Consider the following 23,584-nt stretch of genomic DNA (forward strand, 5'->3'; position numbering starts at 1 on the left):
AGGGACAATAGTTACTGATCACACAAGGCCATCCTCGAAGGTGCCTGCCACAGCTAGGGGCTTCCCAGGGAGCACGAGTGGTAACTAAGCCGCCTGAAAAGGCAGGTGACATAAGAGACATGAGTTCAATCACTGGGTTGGGAAGATCCCCTGGAGAAGCGCACGTCAACCCAGACCAGTATTCCTGCCTAGAGAATCCCATGGATGGAGGAGCCTGACCGGCTGCAGTCCATGGGGTCACAGAGAGTTGGGTATGACGGAAGTGCCTTAGCACACGTGCCTGCACTCGCAACGGCTGGGGTGCTTTACAGATGCACAATAAGCAGAAACAAGTAGCAGATTCTTTTGTGTTCCCTGGAGAAGGAATGACAACCCGCTCCAGTATTCGTGCCTGGAGAATTCTATGGACAGAAGAGCCTGGCAGGCTTCAGTCCATAGGCTCGAAAATAGTTGAACACAACTGAGCAAATTTCACTTGGTGCTTGTATGGCAATCATCCTTATGTTCCTGAAGCTGTGTCTTATCATATTCTGAGATCTCACACAGAGTTGTACATATTTTAATAGCAGTTTGACTTATGCTAAGTCCCCAGATACAGACCCTGAAACAGAATTTGAGCAAGTAGAGTATTTGGGAGGTGCTGGAACTCAGAGGAGGGTTCACACGGGGAAGAGAAGTCAGCCAATACACTGTGTGTGATAAAGCCAGCTTCCTCAGTGGATAACTGCAAGTTGATCCTGCTGGGAAACCCTGGGAAGTGGTGCCCAATACATGCCCCAGAATTATTCCACTCGAGGGGGCAAAGGACTGCAATTCTCACACACTCACTCCTGGGAGCTGTGGACTGTTCCCAGGGACTTGTTACTATCCAGGCACACTAAGGCAATAGCCGTTTGTGGGAGAAAACGCCCTCAGACATGGAGATGCAAGTACAGTGCGTTGAGAGTCCAACTTGAAGACCGGAGACGGGACCAGGGAAGTCCTGCCAAACATTTAGGATCAGGATATGTGTGTGGAAGTCCCGCTCGGTCTCCGACTGTCCAACCTGGGCAGGAAGACGAGCCTGACTCCTCATCCGTAGGATGGGGTGGCCACGCCTGCCTTCCTCTTGTTAGAGCCTGAGGGATGCATATGTCCCTGGGACACAGAGAATGTGAGGGTGACCATCGATGTGGGTCTCCATTTGAGCTGGCCAGCCGGTGTCCAGCATGGTCCAGCCCCCCTTTAAGGGGGATGCCGGGCAGGCAGCAGCAGCAGCAGGCACGGACAGGCCAGCGCTGCCCACCTGCTTCCCTTCCCAGGCCGCAGCCCCTCTCCTTCCCTCTCGCCTCCTCAGGGGTCGTTGGATACCCTTCACTAGCTTGCCATCAGTGCCTGGAATTTGCGTCCCGGGCAGCCGGCCATCCCTGGGGCAGCGGCTGCATGTGTGACCCTGGGCACCTGAGGGGAGGTGGGAGAGGGGTGACCAACAGCAAGCCTAGAGGGGAGGGGCTAGGAAGAGCCAGACCTCCGGAGAGGGGCCTCCTGGGTCTCTAGACTCATCTCCACCTCGGTGTGGGGTGGGGAGGGAAAGACCCTCCTGGGGCTGAGTCAGGGGAACAAGAGGCTGAGAGCCCTTCCTGCTGTGTCTTCACAGGACACCCTGCAGTCACTCACTGAGGCTCAGCCCCCTGTTCCACTCTTTCTACTGAGGTGGATCATATGGGCAGCCTCCACCTGGGCCCTCCCACCCCCAGCAATAAAAGTGCTTTCCTGAAACGGATTTCTTTTCCTTCTAGACACTGATCTTCTCTGCTTAGCCCCACCCAAGAGCTTTCTGCCTTGTAAAGATCATGTCTCCCCACCCTACTGTGTTCCATAAAAAGGACTAGAAGTTATCACTCTGAAGGAGACTGTAGTGTGGGGTCCATGGAGCCTTCTTAGAGAGAGAGGAAGGGGCCCACATATTGTTTCCATAGGACACCCCATTACTGGGCATGTGCTTTGCAGGTGCTACCAGTGGCAGATGTGACTGCTGATGGAAGGAAGGTCCGATGCTATAAAGAGCAATATTGCATAGGAACCTGGAATGTTAGGTCCATGAATCAAGGCAAATTGGAAGTGGTCAAACAGAAGATGGCAAGAGTGAACATTGACATTTTAGGAATCAGTGAACTAAAATGGACTGGAATGGGTGAATTTACTCAGATGACCATTATATCTGCTACTGTGGGCGAGAATCCATTAGAAGAAATGGAGTACCCATCATAGTCAACAAAAGAGTCCCAAATGCAGTACTTGGATGCAATCTCAAAAACGACAGAATGATCTCTGTTCCTTTCCAAGTCAAACCATTCAATATCACGGTGATCCAAGCCTATGTCCCGATCAGTAATGCTGAAGAAGCTGAAGTTGAATGGTTCTATGAACACCTTCAAGACCTTCTAGAACTAACACCCCAAACACATGTCGTTTTCATTATAGGCGACTGGAATGCAAAAGTAAGAAGTCAAGAAACACCTGGAGTAACAGGCAAATTTGGCCTTGGAGTACAGAATGAAGCAGGACAAAGGCCAATAGAGTTTTGCCAAAAACTATGTTCTTTGCAGCCAAAGATGGAGAAGCTCTGTACACTCAGCAAAAACAAGACTGGGAGCTGACTGTGGTTCAGTTCATGAACTCCTTATTGCCAAATTCAGATTTAAATTGAAGAAAGTAGGGAAAACCACTACACCATTCAGGTATGACCTAAATCAAATCCCTAACGATTATACAGTGGAAGTGGGAAATAGAATCAAGGGATTGGATCTGATAAATAGAGTGCCTGAAGAACTATGGACGGAGGTTTGTGACATTGTACAGGAGACAGGGATCAAGACCATCTCCAAGAAAAAGAAATGCAAAAAGGCAAAATGTCTGTCTGAGGAGGCCTTACAAATAGCTGTGAAAAGAAGGGAAGTGAAAAGCAAAGGAGAAAAGGAAAGATATACTTATTTGAATGCAGAGTTCCAGTGAATAGCAACTAGAGCTAAGAAGGCTTTCCTCAGTGATCATTGCAAAGAAATAGAGGAAAACAACAGAATGGGAAAGACTAGAGATCTCTTCAAGAAAATTGGAGATACCGAGGGAACATTTCATGCAAAGATGGGCTCGATAAAGAACAGAAATGGTATGGACCTAACAGAGGCAGAAGATATTAAGAAGAGATGGCAAGAATACACAGAAGAACTGTACAAAAAAGTTCTTCATGACCCAGATAATCACGATGGTGCGATCACTCACCTAGAGCCAGACATCCTGGAATGTGAAGTCAAGTGGGCCTTAGAAAACATCACTACGAACAAAGCTAGTGGAGGTGATAGAATTCCAGTTGAGCTCTTAAAAATCCTAAAAAATGATGCTGGGAAAGTGCTTCACTCAATATTCCAGCAAGTTTGGAAAACTCAGCAGGGGCCACAGGACCAGAAAAGGTCAGTTTTCATTCCAATCCCAAAGACAGGCAATGCCAAAGAATGCTCAAACTACCGCACAATTGCACTCATGTCACACGCTAGTAAAGTAATGCTCAAAATTCTCCAAGAACCGTGAACTTCCCAATGTTCAAGCTGGATCTAGAAAAGGCAGAGGAACCAGAGATCACATTGCCAACATCCTCTGGATCATCAAAAAAGCAAGAGAGTTCCAGAAAAACATCTACTTCTGCTTTATTAACTATGCCAAAGCCTTTGACTGTGTGGGTCACAACAAACTGTGGAAGATTCTTCAAGAGATGGGAATACCAGACCACCTGACCTGCCTCTTGAGAAATTTGTATGCAGGTCAGGAAGCAACAGTTAGAACTGGACATGGAACAACAGACGTGTTCCAAATAGGAAAAGGAGTACGTCAAGGCTGTATATTGTCACCCTGCTTACTTAACTTATATGCAGAGTACATCACGAGAAACGGTGGGCTGGAAGAAACACAAGCTGGAATCAAGATTGCCAGGAGAAATATCAATAATCTCAGATATGAGTTGACACCATCTTTATGGCAGAAAACGAAGAAGAACTAAATAGCCTCTTGATGAAAGTGAAAGAGGAGAGTGAAAAAGTTGGCTTAAAGCTCAACATTCAGAAAATGAAGATCATGGCATCTGGTCCCATCACGTCATGGCAAATAGATGGGGAAACAGTGACAGACTTTATTTGGGGGGGGCTCCAAAATCACTGCCTTGTCTAACTCAGTAAAACTAAGCCATGCCCGTGGGTCAACCCAAGATGGGTGGGTCATGGTGGAGAGATCTGACAGAATGTGGTCCGCTGGAGAAGGGAATGGCAAACCACTTCAGTATTCTTGCCTTGAGAACCCCATGAACAGTATGAAAAGGCAAAATAATAGGATACTGAAAGAGGAACTCCCCAGGTCAGTAGGTGCCCAATATGCTACTGGAGATCAGTGGAGAAATAACTCCAGAAAGAATGAAGGGATGGAGCCAAAGCAAAAAGAATACCCAGCTGTGGATGTGACTGGTGATAGAAGCAAGGTCCGATGCTGTAAAGAGCAATATTGCATAGGAACCTGGAATGTCAGGTCCATGAATCAAGGCAAATTGGAAGTGGTCAAACAAGAGATGGCAAGAGTGAGTGTTGACATTCTAGGAATCAGCGAACTGAAATGGACTGGAATGGGTGAATTTAACTCAGATGACCATTATATCTACTGCTGCGGGCAGGAATCCCTTAGAAGAAATGGAGTAGCCATCATGGTCAACAAAAGAGTCTGAAATGCAGTACTTGGATGCAATCTCAAAAACGACAGAATGATCTCTGTTCGTTTCCAAGGCAAACCATTCAATATCACAGTAATCCAAGTCTATGCCCCAACCAGTAACGCTGAAGAAGCTGAAGTTGAACGGTTCTATGAAGACCTACAAGACCTTTTAGAACTAACACCCAAAAAAGATGTCCTTTTCATTATAGGGGACTGGAATGCAAAAGTAAGAAGTCAAGAAACACCTGGAGTAACAGGCAAATTTGGCCTTGGAGTACAGAATGAAGCAGGGCAAAGACTAATAGAGTTTTGCCAAGAAAATGCACTGATCATAACAAACACCCTCTTCCAACAACACAAGAGAAGACTCTACACATGGACATCACCAGATGGTCAACACCGAAGTCAGACTGATTAAATTCTTTGCAGCCAAAGATGGAGAAGCTCTATACAGTCAGCAAAAACAAGACCAGGAGCTGACTGTGGCTCAGATCATGAACTCCTTATTGCCAAATTCAGACTTAAATTTAAGAAAGTAGGGAAAACCACTAGACCATTCAGGTATGACCTAAATCAAATCCCTTATGATTATACAGTGGAAGTGAGAAATAGATTTAAGGGCCTAGATCTGATAGAGTGCCTGATGAACTATGGAATGAGGTTTGTGACATTGTACAGGAGACAGGGATCAAGACCATCCCTGTGGAAAAGAAATGCAAAAAAGCAAAATGGCTGTCTGGGGAGGCCTTACAAATAGCTGTGAAAAGAAGAGAAGCGAAAAGCAAAGGAGAAAAGGAAAGATATAAACATCTGAATGCAGAGTTCCAAAGAATAGCAAGAAGAGATAAGAAAGCCTTCTTAAGCGATCAATGCAAAGAAATAGAGGAAAACAACAGAATGGGAAAGACTAGAGATCTCTTCAAGAAAATTAGAGATACCAAGGGAACATTTCATGCAAAAATGGGCACAATAAAGGACAGAAATGGTATGGACCTAACAGAGGCAGAAGATATTAAGAAGAGATGGCAAGAATACACAGAAGAACTGTACAAAAAAGATCTTCATGACCCAGATAATCACGATGGTGCGATCACTCACCTAGAGCCAGACATCCTGGAATGTGAAGTCAAGTGGGCCTTAGAAAACATCACTACGAACAAAGCTAGTGGAGGTGATAGAATTCCAGTTGAGCTCTTAAAAATCCTAAAAAATGATGCTGGGAAAGTGCTTCACTCAATATTCCAGCAAGTTTGGAAAACTCAGCAGGGGCCACAGGACCAGAAAAGGTCAGTTTTCATTCCAATCCCAAAGACAGGCAATGCCAAAGAATGCTCAAACTACCGCACAATTGCACTCATGTCACACGCTAGTAAAGTAATGCTCAAAATTCTCCAAGAACCGTGAACTTCCCAATGTTCAAGCTGGATCTAGAAAAGGCAGAGGAACCAGAGATCACATTGCCAACATCCTCTGGATCATCAAAAAAGCAAGAGAGTTCCAGAAAAACATCTACTTCTGCTTTATTAACTATGCCAAAGCCTTTGACTGTGTGGGTCACAACAAACTGTGGAAGATTCTTCAAGAGATGGGAATACCAGACCACCTGACCTGCCTCTTGAGAAATTTGTATGCAGGTCAGGAAGCAACAGTTAGAACTGGACATGGAACAACAGACGTGTTCCAAATAGGAAAAGGAGTACGTCAAGGCTGTATATTGTCACCCTGCTTACTTAACTTATATGCAGAGTACATCACGAGAAACGCTGGGCTGGAAGAAACACAAGCTGGAATCAAGATTGCCGGGAGAAGTATCAATAATCTCAGATATGAGTTGACACCACCTTTATGGCAGAAAACGAAGAAGAACTAAATAGCCTCTTGATGAAAGTGAAAGAGGAGAGTGAAAAAGTTGGCTTAAAGCTCAACATTCAGAAAATGAAGATCATGGCATCTGGTCCCATCACGTCATGGCAAATAGATGGGGAAACAGTGACAGACTTTATTTGGGGGGGGCTCCAAAATCACTGCCTTGTCTAACTCAGTGAAACTAAGCCATGCCCGTGGGTCAACCCAAGATGAGTGGGTCATGGTGGAGAGATCTGACAGAATGTGGTCCGCTGGAGAAGGGAATGCCAAACCACTTCAGTATTCTTGCCTTGAGAACCCCATGAACAGTATGAAAAGGCAAAATAATAGGATACTGAAAGAGAAACTCCCCAGGTCAGTAGGTGCCCAATATGCTACTGGAGATCAGTGGAGAAATAACTCCAGAAAGAATGAAGGGATGGAGCCAAAGCAAAAAGAATACCCAGCTGTGGATGTGACTGGTGATAGAAGCAAGGTCCGATGCTGTAAAGAGCAATATTGCATAGGAACCTGGAATGTCAGGTCCATGAATCAAGGCAAATTGGAAGTGGTCAAACAAGAGATGGCAAGAGTGAGTGTTGACATTCTAGGAATCAGCGAACCGAAATGGACCGGAATGGGTGAATTTAACTCAGGTGACCATTATATCTACTGCTGCGGGCAGGAATCCCTTAGAAGAAATGGAGTAGCCATCATGGTCAACAAAAGAGTCCGAAATGCAGTACTCGGATGCAATCTCAAAAACGACAGAATGATCTCTGTTCGTTTCCAAGGCAAACCATTCAATATCACAGTAATCCAAGTCTATGCCCCAACCAGTAACGCTGAAGAAGCTGAAGTTGAACGGTTCTATGAAGACCTACAAGACCTTTTAGAACTAACACCCAAAAAAGATGTCCTTTTCATTATAGGGGACTGGAATGCAAAAGTAAGAAGTCAAGAAACACCTGGAGTAACAGGCAAATTTGGCCTTGGAGTACAGAATGAAGCAGGACAAAGACTAATAGAGTTTTGCCAAGAAAATGCACTGATCATAACAAACACCCTCTTCCAACAACACAAGAGAAGACTCTACACATGGACATCACCAGATGGTCAACACCAAAGTCAGATTGATTAAATTCTTTGCAGCCAAAGATGGAGAAGCTCTATACAGTCAGCAAAAACAAGACCAGGAGCTGACTGTGGCTCAGATCATGAACTCCTTATTGCCAAATTCAGACTTAAATTTAAGAAAGTAGGGAAAACCACTAGACCATTCAGGTATGACCTAAATCAAATCCCTTATGATTATACAGTGGAAGTGAGAAATAGATTTAAGGGCCTAGATCTGATAGAGTGCCTGATGAACTATGGAATGAGGTTTGTGACATTGTACAGGAGACAGGGATCAAGACCATCCCTGTGGAAAAGAAATGCAAAAAAGCAAAATGGCTGTCTGGGGAGGCCTTACAAATAGCTGTGAAAAGAAGAGAAGCGAAAAGCAAAGGAGAAAAGGAAAGATATAAACATCTGAATGCAGAGTTCCAAAGAATAGCAAGAAGAGATACGAAAGCCTTCTTAAGCAATCAATACAAAGAAATAGAGGAAAACAACAGAATGGGAAAGACTAGAGATCTCTTCAAGAAAATTAGAGATACCAAGGGAACATTTCATGCAAAAATGGGCACAATAAAGGACAGAAATGGTATGGACCTAACAGAGGCAGAAGATATTCAGAAGAGATGGCAAGAATACACAGAAGAACTGTACAAAAAAGATCTTCATGACCCAGATAATCACGATGGTGCGATCACTCACCTAGAGCCAGACATCCTGGAATGTGAAGTCAAGTGGGCCTTAGAAAGCATCACTACGAACAAAGCTAGTGGAGGTGATAGAATTCCAGTTGAGCTATTTCAAATCCTGAAAGATGATGCTGTGAAAGTGCTGCACTCAATATGCCATCAAATTTGGAAAACTCAGCAGTGGCCACAGGACTGGAAAAGGTCAGTTTTCATTCCAATCCCAAAGACAGGCAATGCCAAAGAATGCTCAAACTACCACACAATTGCACTCATCTCACATACTAGTAAAGTAATGCTCAAAATTCTCCAAGCCAGGCTTCAGCAATATGTGAACCGTGAACTTCCTGATGTTCAAGCTGGTTTTAGAAAAGGCAGAGGAACCAGAGATCAAATTGCCAACATCTGCTGGATCATGGAAAAAGCAAGAGGGTTCCAGAAAAACATCTATTTCTGCTTTATGGACTATGCCAAAGCCTTTGACTGTGTGGATCACAATAAACTGTGGAAAATTCTGAAAGAGATGGGAATACCAGGCCACCTGATCTGCCTCTTGAGAAATCTGTATGCAGGTCAGGAAGCAACAGTTAGAACTAGACATGGAACAACAGACTGGTTCCAAATAGGAAAAGGAGTATGTCAAGGCTGTATATTGTCACCCTGTTTATTTAACTTATATGCAGAGTACATCATGAGAAACGGTGGACTGGAAGAAACACAAGCTGGAATCAAGATTGCTGGGGGAAATATCAATGACCTCAGATATGCAGATGACACCACCCTTATGGCAGAAAGTGAAGAGGAACTCAAAAGCCTCTTGATGAAAGTGAAAGTGGAGAGTGAAAAAGTTGGCTTAAAGCTCAACATTCAGAAAATGAAGATCATGGCATCTGGTCCCATCACTTCATGGGAAATAGATGGGGAAACAATGGAAACAGCGTCAGACTTTATTTTTTGGGGCTCCAAAATCACTTCAGATGGTGACTGCAGCCATGAAATTAAAAGACGCTTACTCCTTGGAAGGAAAGTTATGACCAACCTAGATAGCATATTCAAAAGCAGAGACATTACTTAGCCAACAAAGGTTCATCTAGTCAAGGCTATGGTTTTTCCTGTGGTCATGTATGGATGTGAGAGTTGGACTGTGAAGAGAGCTGAGCGCCGAAGAATTGATGCTTTTGAAGTGTGGTGTTGGAGAAGACTCTTGAGAGTCCCTTGGACTGCAAGGAGATCCAACCAATCCATTCTGAAGGAGATCAGCCCTGGGATTTCTTTGGAAGGAATGATGCTAAAGCTGAAACTCCAGTACTTTGGCCACCTCATGCGAAGAGTTGACTCACTGGAAAAGACTCTGATGCTGGGAGGGATTGGGGGCAGGAGGAGAAGGGCACGACAGAGGATGAGATGGCTGGATGGCATCACTGACTTGATGGATGTGAGTCTGGGTGAACTCTGGGAGTTGGTGCTGGACAGGGAGGCCTGGCGTGGTGTGATTCATGGGGTCACAAAGAGTCAGACACGACTGAGCGACTGAACTGAACTGAAAAATCACTGCAGATGGTGACTGCAGCCATGAAATTAAAAGATGCTTGCTCCTTGGAAGAAAAGTTATGACCAACCTAGACAGCTTATTAAAAAGCAGAGACATTACTTTTCCAACAAAGGTCCATCTAGTCAAGACTATGTTTTTTCCAATAGTCATGTATGGATGCGCGAGTTGGACTATAAAGAAAGCTGAATGCCGAAGAATTGATGCCTTTGAACTGTGTTGTTGGAGAAGACTCTTCAGAGTCTTTTGGACTGCAAGGAGATCCAACCAGTCCATCCGAATGGAGATCAGCCCTGGGTGTTCATTGGAAGGACTGATGATGAAGCTGAAACTCCAATACTTTGGCCACCTGATGCGAAGAGATGACTCACTTGAAAAGATCCTGATGCTGGGAAAGATTGAGGCAGGAAGAGAAGGGGACTAGAGGATGAGATGGTTGGATGGCGTCATCGACTCAATGGGCATGAGTTTGAGCAAGCTCTGGGAGTTGGTGATGGACAGGGAAGCGTAGTGTGCTGCAGTCCAGGAGGTCGCAAAGTGTCAGACACGACTGAGCGACTGATCTGACTGAATGGAGCTCACCACCCCCACTGCACACACTCAGCCTAGAGGAACCCAGGCTCCCGCATGAGGTCCTGGTGGTTAAGAGCATGAACTTAGGGTCAGGCAGTTGAGGGGTTGGTACTGGTTCCATCATCTACTAACTTTCTTCGTTTGAGATACAGATGCACCACACACATAACTCATGGGGTCGTTATGAGGATTAAAGGACATAATGCACAGAAAATGCCGAGCCCAGAACACTCAGTGAGCTCACGGCAAAAGAAGCAACCCTTCGATCATCATTTGCATCTTGCAGAAAGGACAGCATTGAGAATGTCACAGTAGGGCACGACTGCAGGCTCGCAGGAGCCTGAGGCGTCCATGCAAGTCCCGCTCTAGACTCCCTGCTCCTTTACGAGCAGAGATCCTGAAACAGGGGGTGGCCAGGGAGGAAGGTGGCTCTGCGACTCTGATCCCAGAAACTGTAGAAAGGAGTCAAGACAGAAAGGCTAAAGGCCAAGGAGACTGACTCAGATGAAAAGCTGAAGTTGTCCCAAGTAGAAGACCCGGAAGTAGAGAGAATTTCACCTGGGATTTGTCCTGCAATGGAGAACGCAGCTGGACACACACACACACGAGCCACACCATTCGGTGACCTTGAGAGTGAGGTGGAGAAAGAGAAAGCATGAGTAGATACACACACTCAGGGATGTACACGGACATACGAGCATCTCCATAGAGATGTAGAAAATGTGCACACAAGCAACACACAAATACACGCTGACTCACACAGATTTGTGCATATTACAAGCACAGATTCACATATACACAGACATATACAGGTGTATGAAGACTACTCATGCACACACCAAGACACCCACACACCCGTGTAAACAGGTGCCCCAGACATCCTTGAGCACGCTCCCTGGGCCCCACGGAGAGCCACACCCCCAGGAAGTCTCTCTCACTCTCTCTCTCACGACCCAGGGCTCTCTGCCCTCTGAACCCAGTTTGCAGTCTCAGCTTCCCGCTTCTTCAAGCTTGGATCCTTCCTGGAGCCCAGCCTGGGATGAATTAAGAGCAGGAACACTGTTCTGTCTCAGTGATCCCCGGACCGAGAAGATGGAAGAAGCCTGGAGACCCGGGGCTGGAGAGCCAGCCCTGGAGCCACCTGGCTGCACACGGCCTGACTTGGGCCCCGAGCCCCTCGGGGAGCGAGGCAGCTCCCTGCTGAGACCATGGCCCCTCCAGGGAGGGGAGGGAGGCTGGGGACAAGAGAGGGGATGCAGGATGGAGGGGAGCGAGGAGGACAGCCTCCCATGAGGATGTGGTCGGGGAGCCGTCTCGCAGAGAGCTGGGCCTTGGACTCAACTCCAGGTGGCTGAATTAAAATCTGAATCAAAGCCACCCATTCCAGTCCATTTTAGTTCAGGGATTCCTAAAATGTCAGTGTTCACTCTTAGCATCTCCTGCTTGACCACATCCAATTTACCTTGCTTCGTGGACCTAACATCCCAGGTTCCTGTGCAATATTGTCCTTTACGGCACCGGACTTTACCTCCACTGCCAGGCTCATCCACAACTGAGCCGTGTTTCCATGTGGGCCCAGCCTCTTCATTCTTTCTGAACTATTCCCCAGTAACATATGGGGCACCTTCCAACCTGGGGGTCTGTTCTTCCGGTGTCCTATCCTTTTGCCTTTTCATACTGTTCATGGGGTTCTCAAGGCAGTAATACCGGAGTGGCCTGCTATCCCTTCTCCAGTGGACCACGTTTTGTCAGAACTCTCTGCCATGGCCCGTCCGTGTTGGGTGGCCCTACATGGCATGGCTCAGAGCTTCATTGAGTTAGACAAGGCTGTGGTCCATGTGATCATTTTGCTTAGCATTCTGTGATTGGAGTTTTCATTCTGGAATCTTTGGGTTTGTAGTTCTCCCTTCTTCTGTCTGCCTTCTGTCAGATAAGGATAAAAGGCTTGTGCAACCATCCTGACGGGAGAGACCGGCTGTGGCAAACACTCGGTCTTGCTCTGGAGGGCAGGGCCATGCTCAGTATATTTTTAATCCAATTGTTTTCTATGAAGTCCTACAAGAATTTCTAGGACTAACACACAAAAAAAGACATCCTTTTGGCATAAGGGATTGGAACGCAAAAGTCGGAAGTCAAGAGATACCTGGAGTAACAGGTAAATTTGGCCTTGGTGTACAGAATGAAGCAGGGCAAAGGCTAACAGAGTTTGCCAAGAGAACGCACTGGTCGTAGCAAACACCCTCTTCCAACAACACAAGAGAAGACTCTACACATGGACATCACCAGATGGTCAATACCGAAATCAGATTGATTGTATTCTCTGCAGCTGAAGATGGAGAAGCTCTATACAGTCAGCAAAAAGCAAGACTTGGAACTGACTGTGGCTCAGATCATGAGCTCCTTATTGCTAAATTCAGACTTAAATTGAGGAAAGTAGGGAAAGCAACTAGGCCATTCAGGTATGACCTAAATTATATCCCTTATGATTATACAGTGGAGGTGACAAATAGATTCAAGGGATTCTGTCTGGCACACAGAGTGCCTGAAGAACTACAAACAGAAGTTTGTAACGTTGGACAGGAGGCAGTGACCAAAACCATCACAAGGAAACAGACGTTCACGACAGCAAAGTGGTTGCCTGAAGAGGCTTTACAAATAGCTGTGGGAAGAAGAGAGCAGGAGGGAAAGGAGAAAGGGGAAGATCTCCCCAATGAATGCAGAGTTCCAGAGAACAGCAAGGGGAGAGAAGAAGGCCTTCCTCGAGGATGAGTGCAAAGAAAGAGAGGAAGACAACAGCATGGGAAAGACTAGAGTTCTCCTCAAGAAAATTGGAGATACCAGGCATCATTTCATGTAAAGATGGGCACAATAAAGGACAGAAACAGCAAGGACCTAGCAGAAGAGGATTATTAAGAGGTGGCAAGAATACACAGAACTGTACAAAAAGATCTTAATGGGCCGAATAATCACAACAGTAGAGCCAGACATCCTGGAGTGTGAAGTCAAGTGGGCCTTAGGAAGCATCACTACAGAGTTAGTGGAGGTGATACAATTCCAGCTGAGCTGCGTAAAATTCTAAACGATGATGCTGTTAAAGTGCTTCACTCAATACACCAGCAAATTTGGAAAACTCAGCAGTGCCCACAGGACTGGAAAAGGTCAGTTTTCATTCCAGTCCCAAAGGAAGGCAATGCCAAAGAATGTTCAAACCATACAATTACACTCATTTCATATACTGGCAAGGTAATGCACAAAAGCCTTCGAGATATGCTTCAGCAGTATGTGAACCGAGAACTTCCAGATGTATAAGCTGGACTCAGAAAAGGCAGAGGAACCAGAGATCACATTGCCAACATCCTTGGATCAGAGAGAAAGAAAGGGAATTCCAGGAAAATGTCTGCTTTATTGCTAAAGCCTTTGACTGCATGGATCACAATAAACTGTGAAATTCTTAAAGAGATGGGAATACCAGACCACCTGACCTGCCTCCTAAGAAATCTGTATGCAGGTCAGGAAGCAACAGTTAGAACTGGTCATGGAACAATGGATTGGTTCAAAATAGGAAAAGCATTATGTCAAGGCTATATATTGTCACCCTGCTTATTTAACTTATATGCAGAGTACATCATGAGAAATGCCAGGCTGGATGAATCACAAACTGGAATAAAGATTGCCGGGAAAAATATCAATAGCCTCAGATATGCAGATGACACTACCCGTATGGCAGAAATTGAAGAAGAACTAAAGAGCCTCTTGATAAAAGTGAAAGAGGAGGCTCAGCTCCGCGGTAATGGAGGCTGAGGATGAGTGCTGATGGGACTGGCCTCTGCTTGTAGCTTTGGCTCTGGCTCTGACTCTGGTACTGACTCAGGGTCTGGGTCTGGCAGCCCGAAGCCGGGACAATTATTTTTTTTTTTTTTTTAAAAAAAAGTGAAAGAGGATAGAGAAAGGAGAGAGAAAAAAGTTGGCTTAAAGCTCAACATTCAGAAAACTAAGATCATGGCATCCAGTCCCATCACTTCCTGCAAAATAGAAGGGGAAAAGTGGAAACAGTGACAGATTTTCTTTTCCTGGGCTCCAAAATCACTGCAGATGGTGACTGCCGCCTCGAAATTAAAACACGCTTACTCCTTGGAAGAAAAGCTATGACCAACCTAGACAGCATAACAAAAAGCACTTTGTCACTTTGCTGACAAAGATTGGTATAATCAAAGCTATGGTTTTTCCTTTAGCCATGTTCAAATGTGAGCATTGGACTCTAAAGAAAGCTGAGCGCCAAAGCATTGATGCTTTTGAACTGTGGTGTTGGAGAAGACTCTTGGGAGAATCCCTGGGACTGCAAGCAGATCCAACCAGTCCATCCTAAAGGAACTCAGTCCTGAATATCCATTGGAAGGACTGATGTTGAAGCTGAAACTGCAATACTTTGGCCACCTGATGCAAAGAGCTGACTCATTTGAAAAGACCCTGATGCTGGGAAAGATGGAAGGTGGGAGGAGAAGGGGACGACAGAGGATGAGATGGTTGGATGGCATCACCGGCTCAATGGACATGGGTTTGGGTGGACTCCGGGACTTAGTAAAGGACAGAAAGTCTGGTGTGCTGCTGTCCATGGGGTCGCAAAGATGGGACATGACTGAGCACCTGAACAGCAGCAGGCAGGTGGGAGAATAGAAAACGGGCCAGTCTCCGAGGTGAAAACAGCTCAGGGCTGGAAGAGCCAGGCCCCTGAGAGACCCTTTCTTCTTGCCCCATCATATGGGGGCCCCAGGCACGACCTCATGGCTCCTCCCAGTTCTCAAATCTGACACAACCCCTGCATTTTGGAAAGCCGCCACTCTGCCCCTAAACCACAGGCCTTATTGAATCCAAACAAATAGGGCTCCTCAACAGGGGCATCCTCCCCCAGACCCTGGGGGGTCCTTCAGGAGCAGGACCCCCACCCAGTCGCTGCTGCCACCAGGGGCCACTGCAGTGAAACCCCCCAGTGCCACCCGCTCCCGCCCCGCCGGCAGGAGTCCCGCTCCAGCTGTTACTTCTCAAAGTCCCCCTGCCCTGCCCACAAAGCCAGAACAAGGGCTTCCAGGATTCTCCAACCAGAGGACTCCTCCAAAGTGCGCAGCAAAGAGACAACAGTCAGGAGATGCTGTGAGAACGTGGCTTTATGAACCGGGGAGGCTTCGGGGCAAGAGGGCCGAGGGTGAAGCAGGCAGGCAAGGGGGTGGGGGGCAGGGTCTCCCACCTCCAGCTTAGTAGGAGCAGACGAAGGGCAGCCTCCTTTTGCATGAAGCTCGTCGCCAGTGACCCCCTGCAGGCAGAGAGCACAGTGCTGTCAGTCCACCTGAGTGTGGCCTGTGTCCCCCAGTGACCGGCCAGGCACCTCTCAGCTGACCTTTGCCGGCCAAGCCGAGGGCCGTGTGTCTCCCCATGTCCCAGCTAGCCACGATCACTGATCTCTTCTCTTGCAGAGACAGTGTGCTAAGGGCTTCCTATGGACTGTCCTTCCATCCTCACAGTGATGCCAGGAGGTCAGGGCTGCCAGCACTCCCACTTCACAGATGGGGAAAACTGAGGCTCAGGGGAGTGATAACCTGCCCTGATCTCAGCAGACAAGCAGTGAATGGAGCCAGATGTGGACCTCGGCCATCTGAGCAGCCCGTGTGGTCTTCGCCCCTGTTCTAAACTCCCGCACGTCGGGCAGCCGTGCTGTTGGGAGCTGGGGAATCATCTGTCAGCTGGCCCTAGTTCCCACATCTTTCCCGTGTCCCTCGGCCACACTTCACATTATCGAGTGCCCCTCCTGTTTGTCCCACACTCTCTCCTTGTCACCATCCCGTCGGAGGAAGGGAGGGAGCCTCGCTGAGTCTGGAGGACACAGAGCCCCCAGCCCGTCCAGGACCCCTCACTGTGGCTCTGAGGATCCCTGCACCTCAGCCCGGCTCACACACAGGGCGGGGTTCTCCAGTGGGGGAGGCTGTGTGAGGGGAGGCGTGTCTGTGCAGCTCACAGGGGCCTGTGTGTGGGTCCACCCCCCCACCACCACCTTGCCCAGGCGCCTGGCCCCCTCACCTCTGGTGCACAGGGCCACACAACAGCCTCTCCCAAACCTAGGTTGTCCTGCAGCCCAGAATGCAAAATTCCAGTAACTCCCATCAGTCCAGAAAAATCTCCTGCACCGTAACTACAGAAGAGAGAGGCTGGGTCAGAGGGCGGAGGTCCAGGAAGACAGGTGCTGGGGCTCCTGAAAGTCCCCTGAGCATTCCTCCTGGACGTCTATAATCTCCTCTCACTGTGTCACCTGGATAGGACCCCACCGTACAGACCCACCCCTGAGCGTTTTCAGGCAGTGACACGGAAGAGCAAACATCGCTTCCAGCTCTCACGCAGAGCAGGCTTCTCAAACTTCACTGAGCAGACACATCTCCTGGCGATCTGGTGGAAATGTGGATTCTGATCCAGGACGTCTGGGGTGCGGCCCAGGATCCTGTATTTCAACAAGCTACCGGGTGATGCTGATACTCTGGTCCCGGGACCACAGCTGAGAGCACTTACTCAGGCACAGCCCCCAGGGTCACTCTGAGAGAAGGACCCCCTCAGAGATGAGGACACCGAAATACGGAGGCAGGCATTCAGCCACTAAGGGACCAAGCTGGGTGTGAACTCTTGTCTCCTGACTCCAGTGACGGACTGGTAGATATTTCACAGCCAGCTCTGGTGGAGAGTGTGAGGCAGACGAAAGAAAGAACCCTGTTTATGATAACTGTCCATTTCTCTGTGCAAACGCACCCACCAGGGCAGATTTCAAGCTGCAAGCGTGAAGCCACTGAACACGGGTGAGGAGGAGAAGCGCTCAGTCATCACGTCTCCTACGTCAGCACAAGCCGGCTTCTGGGGCCAGGATGAGGCTCAGTGGGGGCAGGTGGTGCCTTGAGGCGCTCAGAAACGCCCGAGCCCCGGGCCTTCCCTGGTGGTCCAGTGGTGAAGAAGCTGCCTGCCCTTGCAGGGGCCGTGGGTTCGATCCCTGGTCCTGGAAGACCCCACGTGCCGCAGAGCACCCACTTGCGCTCCCACTGCTGAGTGGGGCTCTCGATTCTGTGTGCCCCAACAAGCAAAGCCACCTCAATAAGAAACCCATGCCCCACAGCCAGAGGGTGCCCCAACCACACCTAGAGAAAGCCCGTGTGTGGGCAAATATGAATACAAGAAAAAGGCTTTTAAAAGATAGGGGATTGACTTCCCAGTATTAAACCAACCTTTTTATAAAGGACAGAAAGAAAGAGCTTCCTCTCCCTGGACACGGGCCCCTCACTTACCCGACCTCTGATGAAGCCTCCGATCCAGACCTGTCCGTAGTTGGTCGTTGTGCTCAAGCGATGGATGATAAGGTTGACATTAAAGTTGTGGATGGAGGCGAGGTTGCCTCGGTAGCACTTCCTGCAGACTCTCTGCAGAGAGAACAGGCGGGAGAGAAAATTCACTGTTTTCATGTTAAGTTCCTGAGTCTCCAGGACAGACCCCACATCCATTTGCAAATCAGAAATCAGGTATCTACTGCTCCCCCTGAATCCCATCTCTTGTGCCTTTCTTTGGGCTTCCCTGGCGGCTCAGCTGGTAAAGAATCCGCCTGCAATGCGGGAGACTTGGGTTTGATCCCTGGGTTGGGAAGATCCCCTGCAGAAGGAAATGGCAACCCACTCCAGTACTCTTGCCTGGAAAATTCCATGCACAGAAGACCCTGGTTGGCTACAGTCCATCGGGTCGCAAGGGTCGGACACAACTGAGCAACTTTACTTTCTTTCTTTCACTTTCTTTTCTGATGCATATTAGGCTAAGAGAACCACTAGTCTAAAGAACAAGAAACAGAACATTGAATCCAATCCCGTCTCTCCATCCCAGGGCCCCCGTAGCAGCCTCGCTGCCATATACCTGAGCTTTCTTAAACCTCCTTGGGGTCCCCACCAGCCTGTAGCGGCAGGTCTTGCACTCAGGACTGCCCGGAAGTTGCACTGTCTCCTCTTCCTTGGGGCACTGCACGTCCTCATCTAAGTCATCTGGGTCTGAGGCCCCCTCATCATCGTGGGTGTCCTCGGCCTCCTCTCTTCCCGACTCAAGCACCTCACCACTCAGGGCCAGCTCTCCTTCCTGCCCCCCTGAGCCTTCAGAGTCCTGGCTCAGGTCTGTCTGTGTCTCCAGATCACCCAGATGGGGGACATCCTTCTCTGGAAAAAAGAAATACCCCAGCATCAGACCAGGTACCACCTTCCTCCAGGACCACGGACAGCTCTGATAGCTCCACCCAGTCTTACTACGGACGCCATCTGGAACCAAAGACGGGAAGGATCCCTTGGGGGTTGGATGAGCCAGAATTCTTGCATCACACACACAGTTGCATGAGAACCTGATCCCAGCTGACACCACGTGCGGGTAATTTGGGAGTGAGAGATGTGAGAAGCCCTCATCTTCACAGGGGGTGTTTTTCCTTGCAAAGGAGCCCTGGGGGAATGTTCAGGTCACAGCTCTGGGTCCAGGAGAAATCTAACTAGAGAGGGGCTGGGGCAACTGAACAGTGGGCTGTGGCCCTGGACCTACCAGAACAAAAAATGATGCAAGAAAGATGAGCGGAAGATGGATGAGAAGGGAAGGGGAGCACTCACCCAGATAGAGAGCAGAAACTGTCCCCAGCAGCAGAAGGAGCAGGAGCAGGCAGCCTTTCATGTTCCTACAGTCGTCTTATGACAGACACACAGCTCCACGTTCCCTCCTGGGGTCTTCCCTTGTGTCTGCACGGCCCCTGGAACACAGTGGAGAGGCAGGGTCTGCTCAACTGGTAGATTAAAGGGCAAAGTAGAGAGCTTCCTTGTCTCCCAGCGAACAGACCCCGAGCTGGAGGATCAGGGGAAGAGCAGGGGGTTGTCAGCCCAAGTCCCTTTTCCTGAGAGAACATCACTGCTCCCTGGGACAGAGCTCAGCTCAGACCAGCATTCCTGCAAGAACAAGCGTGCTCACCTTCAGGGCCAGAGTCAGACACACTGGGGAAGAAGGGGGAGGACAGGGGTCATTATGGTGCACAGGACCGGAGTCCCCGCTGGTTCCCATACAGAGCCCGGTTCTTCCCAGCCCTGGACCTGTCCTCCCGGGGAACCTGAGGGAGTCTTACCTCCTGAGAGTCTGAAGCCTCCGCTCTCAGCCTCTGGCTGTTGGCACACAGAAGCTGCCCTTATACCGGGCTTTGGGGAAGTGGGAAGAGGCCAGGAGGATTGCCCCAGGCTCGGGGGTTGGACAGTGGGGCTGATAAGAGGTTGGCTCAGTCCTCCCACCCTTGGGCCCTGCACTCTGTTGGGACGTCAGGGACCTGCCTCCTGTTTGGCCGTAGATGTCCCAACACCCTAGTAGGCTCCAGAAGCCCCCGTGACTACTGTCCAGACTGAATTTTTATCAGTGCCCCTAAAGGGTGCAGGTCTGTACAATCCTCCTCAGTCCCAGAAGCAGCCTTCCCTGGGTCAGTTTTCCAGCAAATGCCATGGAGGATCCGGGGGCAGGGAGACCAGGGGGAGGAGGGGGAGGTAAGGGAGGCTCGGCCCTCCTGAGCTCTTGTTAGGCCGTGTGTGCACGCTTCCTGTGCGTCACATCCCTGGATCCTCACCTTCCTCACCTCGGTCCCACGAGGACGTGCGATCAGCCCGACTTCACTGATGTGAAGAGTGAGATTCAGAGAGGGCAGGTGACTTGCCAAGGTTGTGTGGGAAGTGGGGGAGCTGGGATTACTAAGCCTTTGAGGCTCAAAACCTTCTCTCCCTCTCTGTGTCTGTCTCTCCCCCTCTTTCCCTTCTTCACTCTCTTCCTGTTTCTCCCTCTCCTCTCTCTCCATCTCTTTCTCATCTTTAAGATGAAAAACGCATGCTCTTTCCTTTATACCGTGGCTCTCGATCAAGGCTCTCAGCCTTTGCACAATTATTGTTGGGAGTCAAATCATTCTTTGATGGGGGTCGGTGGAGGGGTTCTCCTATGTTTTGTAGAAAGTTCAGCACCGTTAAGTCAGTCTGATACGTCTCCACACATTTCCAAATGTCCTCAAGAAAGCAAAACTGCCTCTCTCAAGTTCACTGACCTAGTTCAGGCCTTGTTGTCCAGCCTAGAGGCAGATCTTCTCATAAGGAAGCAACAGCTGGAGTGGAGACCTTCATACTGAGTCTTCCCATTCTCTGTGGGCCACGCTTCCCTTGCAATCCACCAGCCCCCACGGTCGGCACAAGAGGCAGCAAATGAGGCACTCAGCTCAGTTGCAGAGTTCAAGGGGACACTAAAGAATTCAGTAGTCAAGATAAATAAACATTTCATGCAATCTTTCTTAAAAGTCAGAATCACTGCGAAAGTACTGTGATGAACAAACATCAAGATATTCATCAATCAAGTTCCAGCCACATTCACTGCAATCCAAGGAGAGGCCAGCAAGGGCTGAGGCTGGATTTTGCCGGACATCATGGCCCAGAGCCCATGGACCTGTCAGGGTGTTGCCTCCACTCTGGGGTAGCCTAGCTGGGCAGTATTTTTGTACCTTGGATTCCAGCCCAGCGCTCAGGGCACCAGTGACAGGTCACCTAGGCTTTCTTGCCTGGCCTCTGCTCTCCCCCGGGCCCTGCAAATGAAGAAGTGTCTGAGAGGCCACTTCTGGGCTGATTACAGAGTAACGGTCTCAGCCGTTATCTCCCGGGGCCAACGGACACGACCCTCAGCTTATCTACCTGACTTGGGGCTTGGGGGGAATTGGTCAATTCCAGAGAGGGAAAACCTGGTCTTCAGATGTCAAGCTGGAGACTTCCCTTGGAGGAGGAGTGGAGGCCTAGGCACCCCTCCATTATTCTCCCAGTCCTGGGCCCAGGCCAGGGACACCATTCCACACAGCAGTTGGGATGACCAATAACATCGGCTGGTGTTGCAGACCAACGCCATGATACGCTTCTCAAGCGCTGTTTCGTGTAAACGTCCCCATTTCACACATTAGGAAACAGCCTCTCAGAGAGCTGAAATAAGTTGCCCAAGACCACACGACAAGTCAGAGACAGGCCTTCTGGCTCCTTATCCGCCTGCCTACCCTTGGCCTCCTGTCCCTGGAATCCCATCCCTCTCTCCGGCCTCTCCCCTAGGCTGACCGTGGGCAAAGACATCCCAGTGACTTCAGGGGCCCCCTCGACATCATGATGATGTGGCCCAGTGTGAAACTGGAAACAGCTCTCTAGGCCTTGCCACGAGGCAGGCGGAGTCTTACTTCCCAACCAAGGATCGGTCCCACACGCCCTGCAGGGGAAGCTCAGAGTCTTAACCATGGGGCTGGAAGTCTGGACATAACATTTCTGGAGCTCCACACCATCCCAACGCTGTGCTTCAGTAAGGCTTTTGTATCCTTATCCTACCCTCTTAGTCTTTACGTTCACCTGAGGGACTTAGGCACCGCCGTTCTAGTCGACAGATCCATCAGAGAGGGGAAGTGACTTGCCCAAGGCCACACGGCGAGGTCGAAGACGCATGTCTGACCCTAGTGAGTGACTCCCATGACCTTGCTGTCTTTGATTCGCTCAACTGTTACCCATTAGGTAATGGCGCCTACCTTTTCAGCATCCGTGAAACCCCACCTCTCTAGCTTACCGCGTGCATCTCTGTTCGTAGGGGTTACAGCTCTGCCCCTTGTGTGAGGTCCGTCAGCCCCACATCTCGCAGAGGGCAGTGTGCTGTGTTGTAAAATGCAATCGCCACTCCAGAGTCAGCCACTCGGGTCTCAATATTCCCATCCACAAACCAAGGCTGATGACAACGCCTACCTCAGATGAGGTCTGCTCCAGTAACGCTCCGAGGACAGTGCCAGGCATGTGGGCTCGGGGTAGCCCACATGTCAGGAAACCAGGACCCAGCTGTCTCCCTGGTCAACCAGGAAGCCCCGAGAGTTGGCTGAGGGCCCGCTCTGTGTTCAGGATGATGTAAGGAACTCCAGGGACTCTGCTGTAAAGACGCCAGCTGAACTGCCCAGGGCTTAGTTAGCGTCGTTTTGCAGGGGAGGGTGACAGGAAGCCCACATGTGGGGATATCAGGCCAGCGCTCCTACTGTATTTAAAATGTATCTAAGGATGCGTAAGATGCGGCCTGTCACCTGCACTGTATCGTAGACTGCGCGGGGAATTGTCCCAGAGGAGACTCACCCTGTGATGGAGCCACATCAAGACACAGACTCTTTCCAGGAGCCCAAATGCCTCCTTGTTGATTTAACCCCCAAAGATAGAAGTCACACCTCTGCCTCTAACACACCACCAACAGAAGAGATTTGTGAGGAACGAGATGAAGTCTCCCTGAGCACAAAGTCAGAGCCCAGCACATATTTAATGCTTCATAAACGAGGGACTTTGTTGCTCTTTATGATTAATTCTGGAACAAAGAGAAGCAACGCCTCCCCACAGCAGAACACAAAGTCCCTGAGGACAGGAGCGAAAGCTCTGCACCGGCACAGGCCTGAACCCGTAAGTTGTGTCGGAAAACCGCCGTCATGGAAATCTAGACAACAGCAGGTACAGCGGACCTCGGTTTGATTTCTTAATTTTTTACCTCACTTTACAAACTTGACTAAGTAGCCTCTCCTATCGGGGCCACACTCAAAATATTAGGGTTCTTAATTTGCTTCTTAAGGCCCTGGGGTGGGACTTCCCTGGTGATCCATTGGCTGAGACTCCAAGCTCCCAAATCAGGGGCTGGGGTTCCATCCCTGGTCAGGCAATTAGATCCCACTTGCTGCCACAAACAGAGCTTGCGAGACACAGCTACTGAGCACCTGAGCTCTACAGACCAGGGCCACAGCTAGAGAAGTCTTTGAACTCCAAAGAAGACCCAGCACAGCCAAATCAAATGAATAAATAATAAAATAATGTTTAAATGAGGTTATTTATTTGCCTCTAAGACCCTGGGACCTTATGTTCTTCTATGTATTTGAGGAGTTCTGGAGAAAAGGGCTTCACAGCGTTGATGTCTCACTTTCTGATCACTGCACCTGCCCCAGCTAAGTGGGTTCAGGACACCCTCCTGCCTCACCTCAGACTGG

At 49.1% G+C, this 23,584-nt stretch overlaps 1 protein-coding gene across 1 annotated transcript; it reads right to left on the minus strand.

Moving 5' to 3' along the window:
- Positions 1–15,667: 15,667 nt before the first annotated feature.
- On the minus strand, positions 15,668–19,534 carry LOC147358764 (proteoglycan 3-like). Its single transcript, XM_086342143.1, has 6 exons — positions 19,510–19,534; positions 19,158–19,294; positions 18,430–18,722; positions 17,817–17,948; positions 16,573–16,684; positions 15,668–15,811 (listed from the first exon to the last, which is right to left on the minus strand). The coding sequence occupies exons 2-6, from the start codon at positions 19,216–19,218 to the stop codon at positions 15,753–15,755; spliced, it is 657 nt and encodes a 218-aa protein (XP_086198269.1). The 5' UTR covers positions 19,219–19,294; positions 19,510–19,534; the 3' UTR covers positions 15,668–15,752.
- Positions 19,535–23,584: the final 4,050 nt, after the last annotated feature.

This window comes from Bos grunniens, chromosome 15 (assembly GCF_055505025.1).
Source record: "Bos grunniens cultivar Pamir isolate PY7600 chromosome 15, Bosgru_T2T1.0, whole genome shotgun sequence".
In the NCBI taxonomy this organism is placed as follows: domain Eukaryota; kingdom Metazoa; phylum Chordata; class Mammalia; order Artiodactyla; family Bovidae; genus Bos; species Bos grunniens.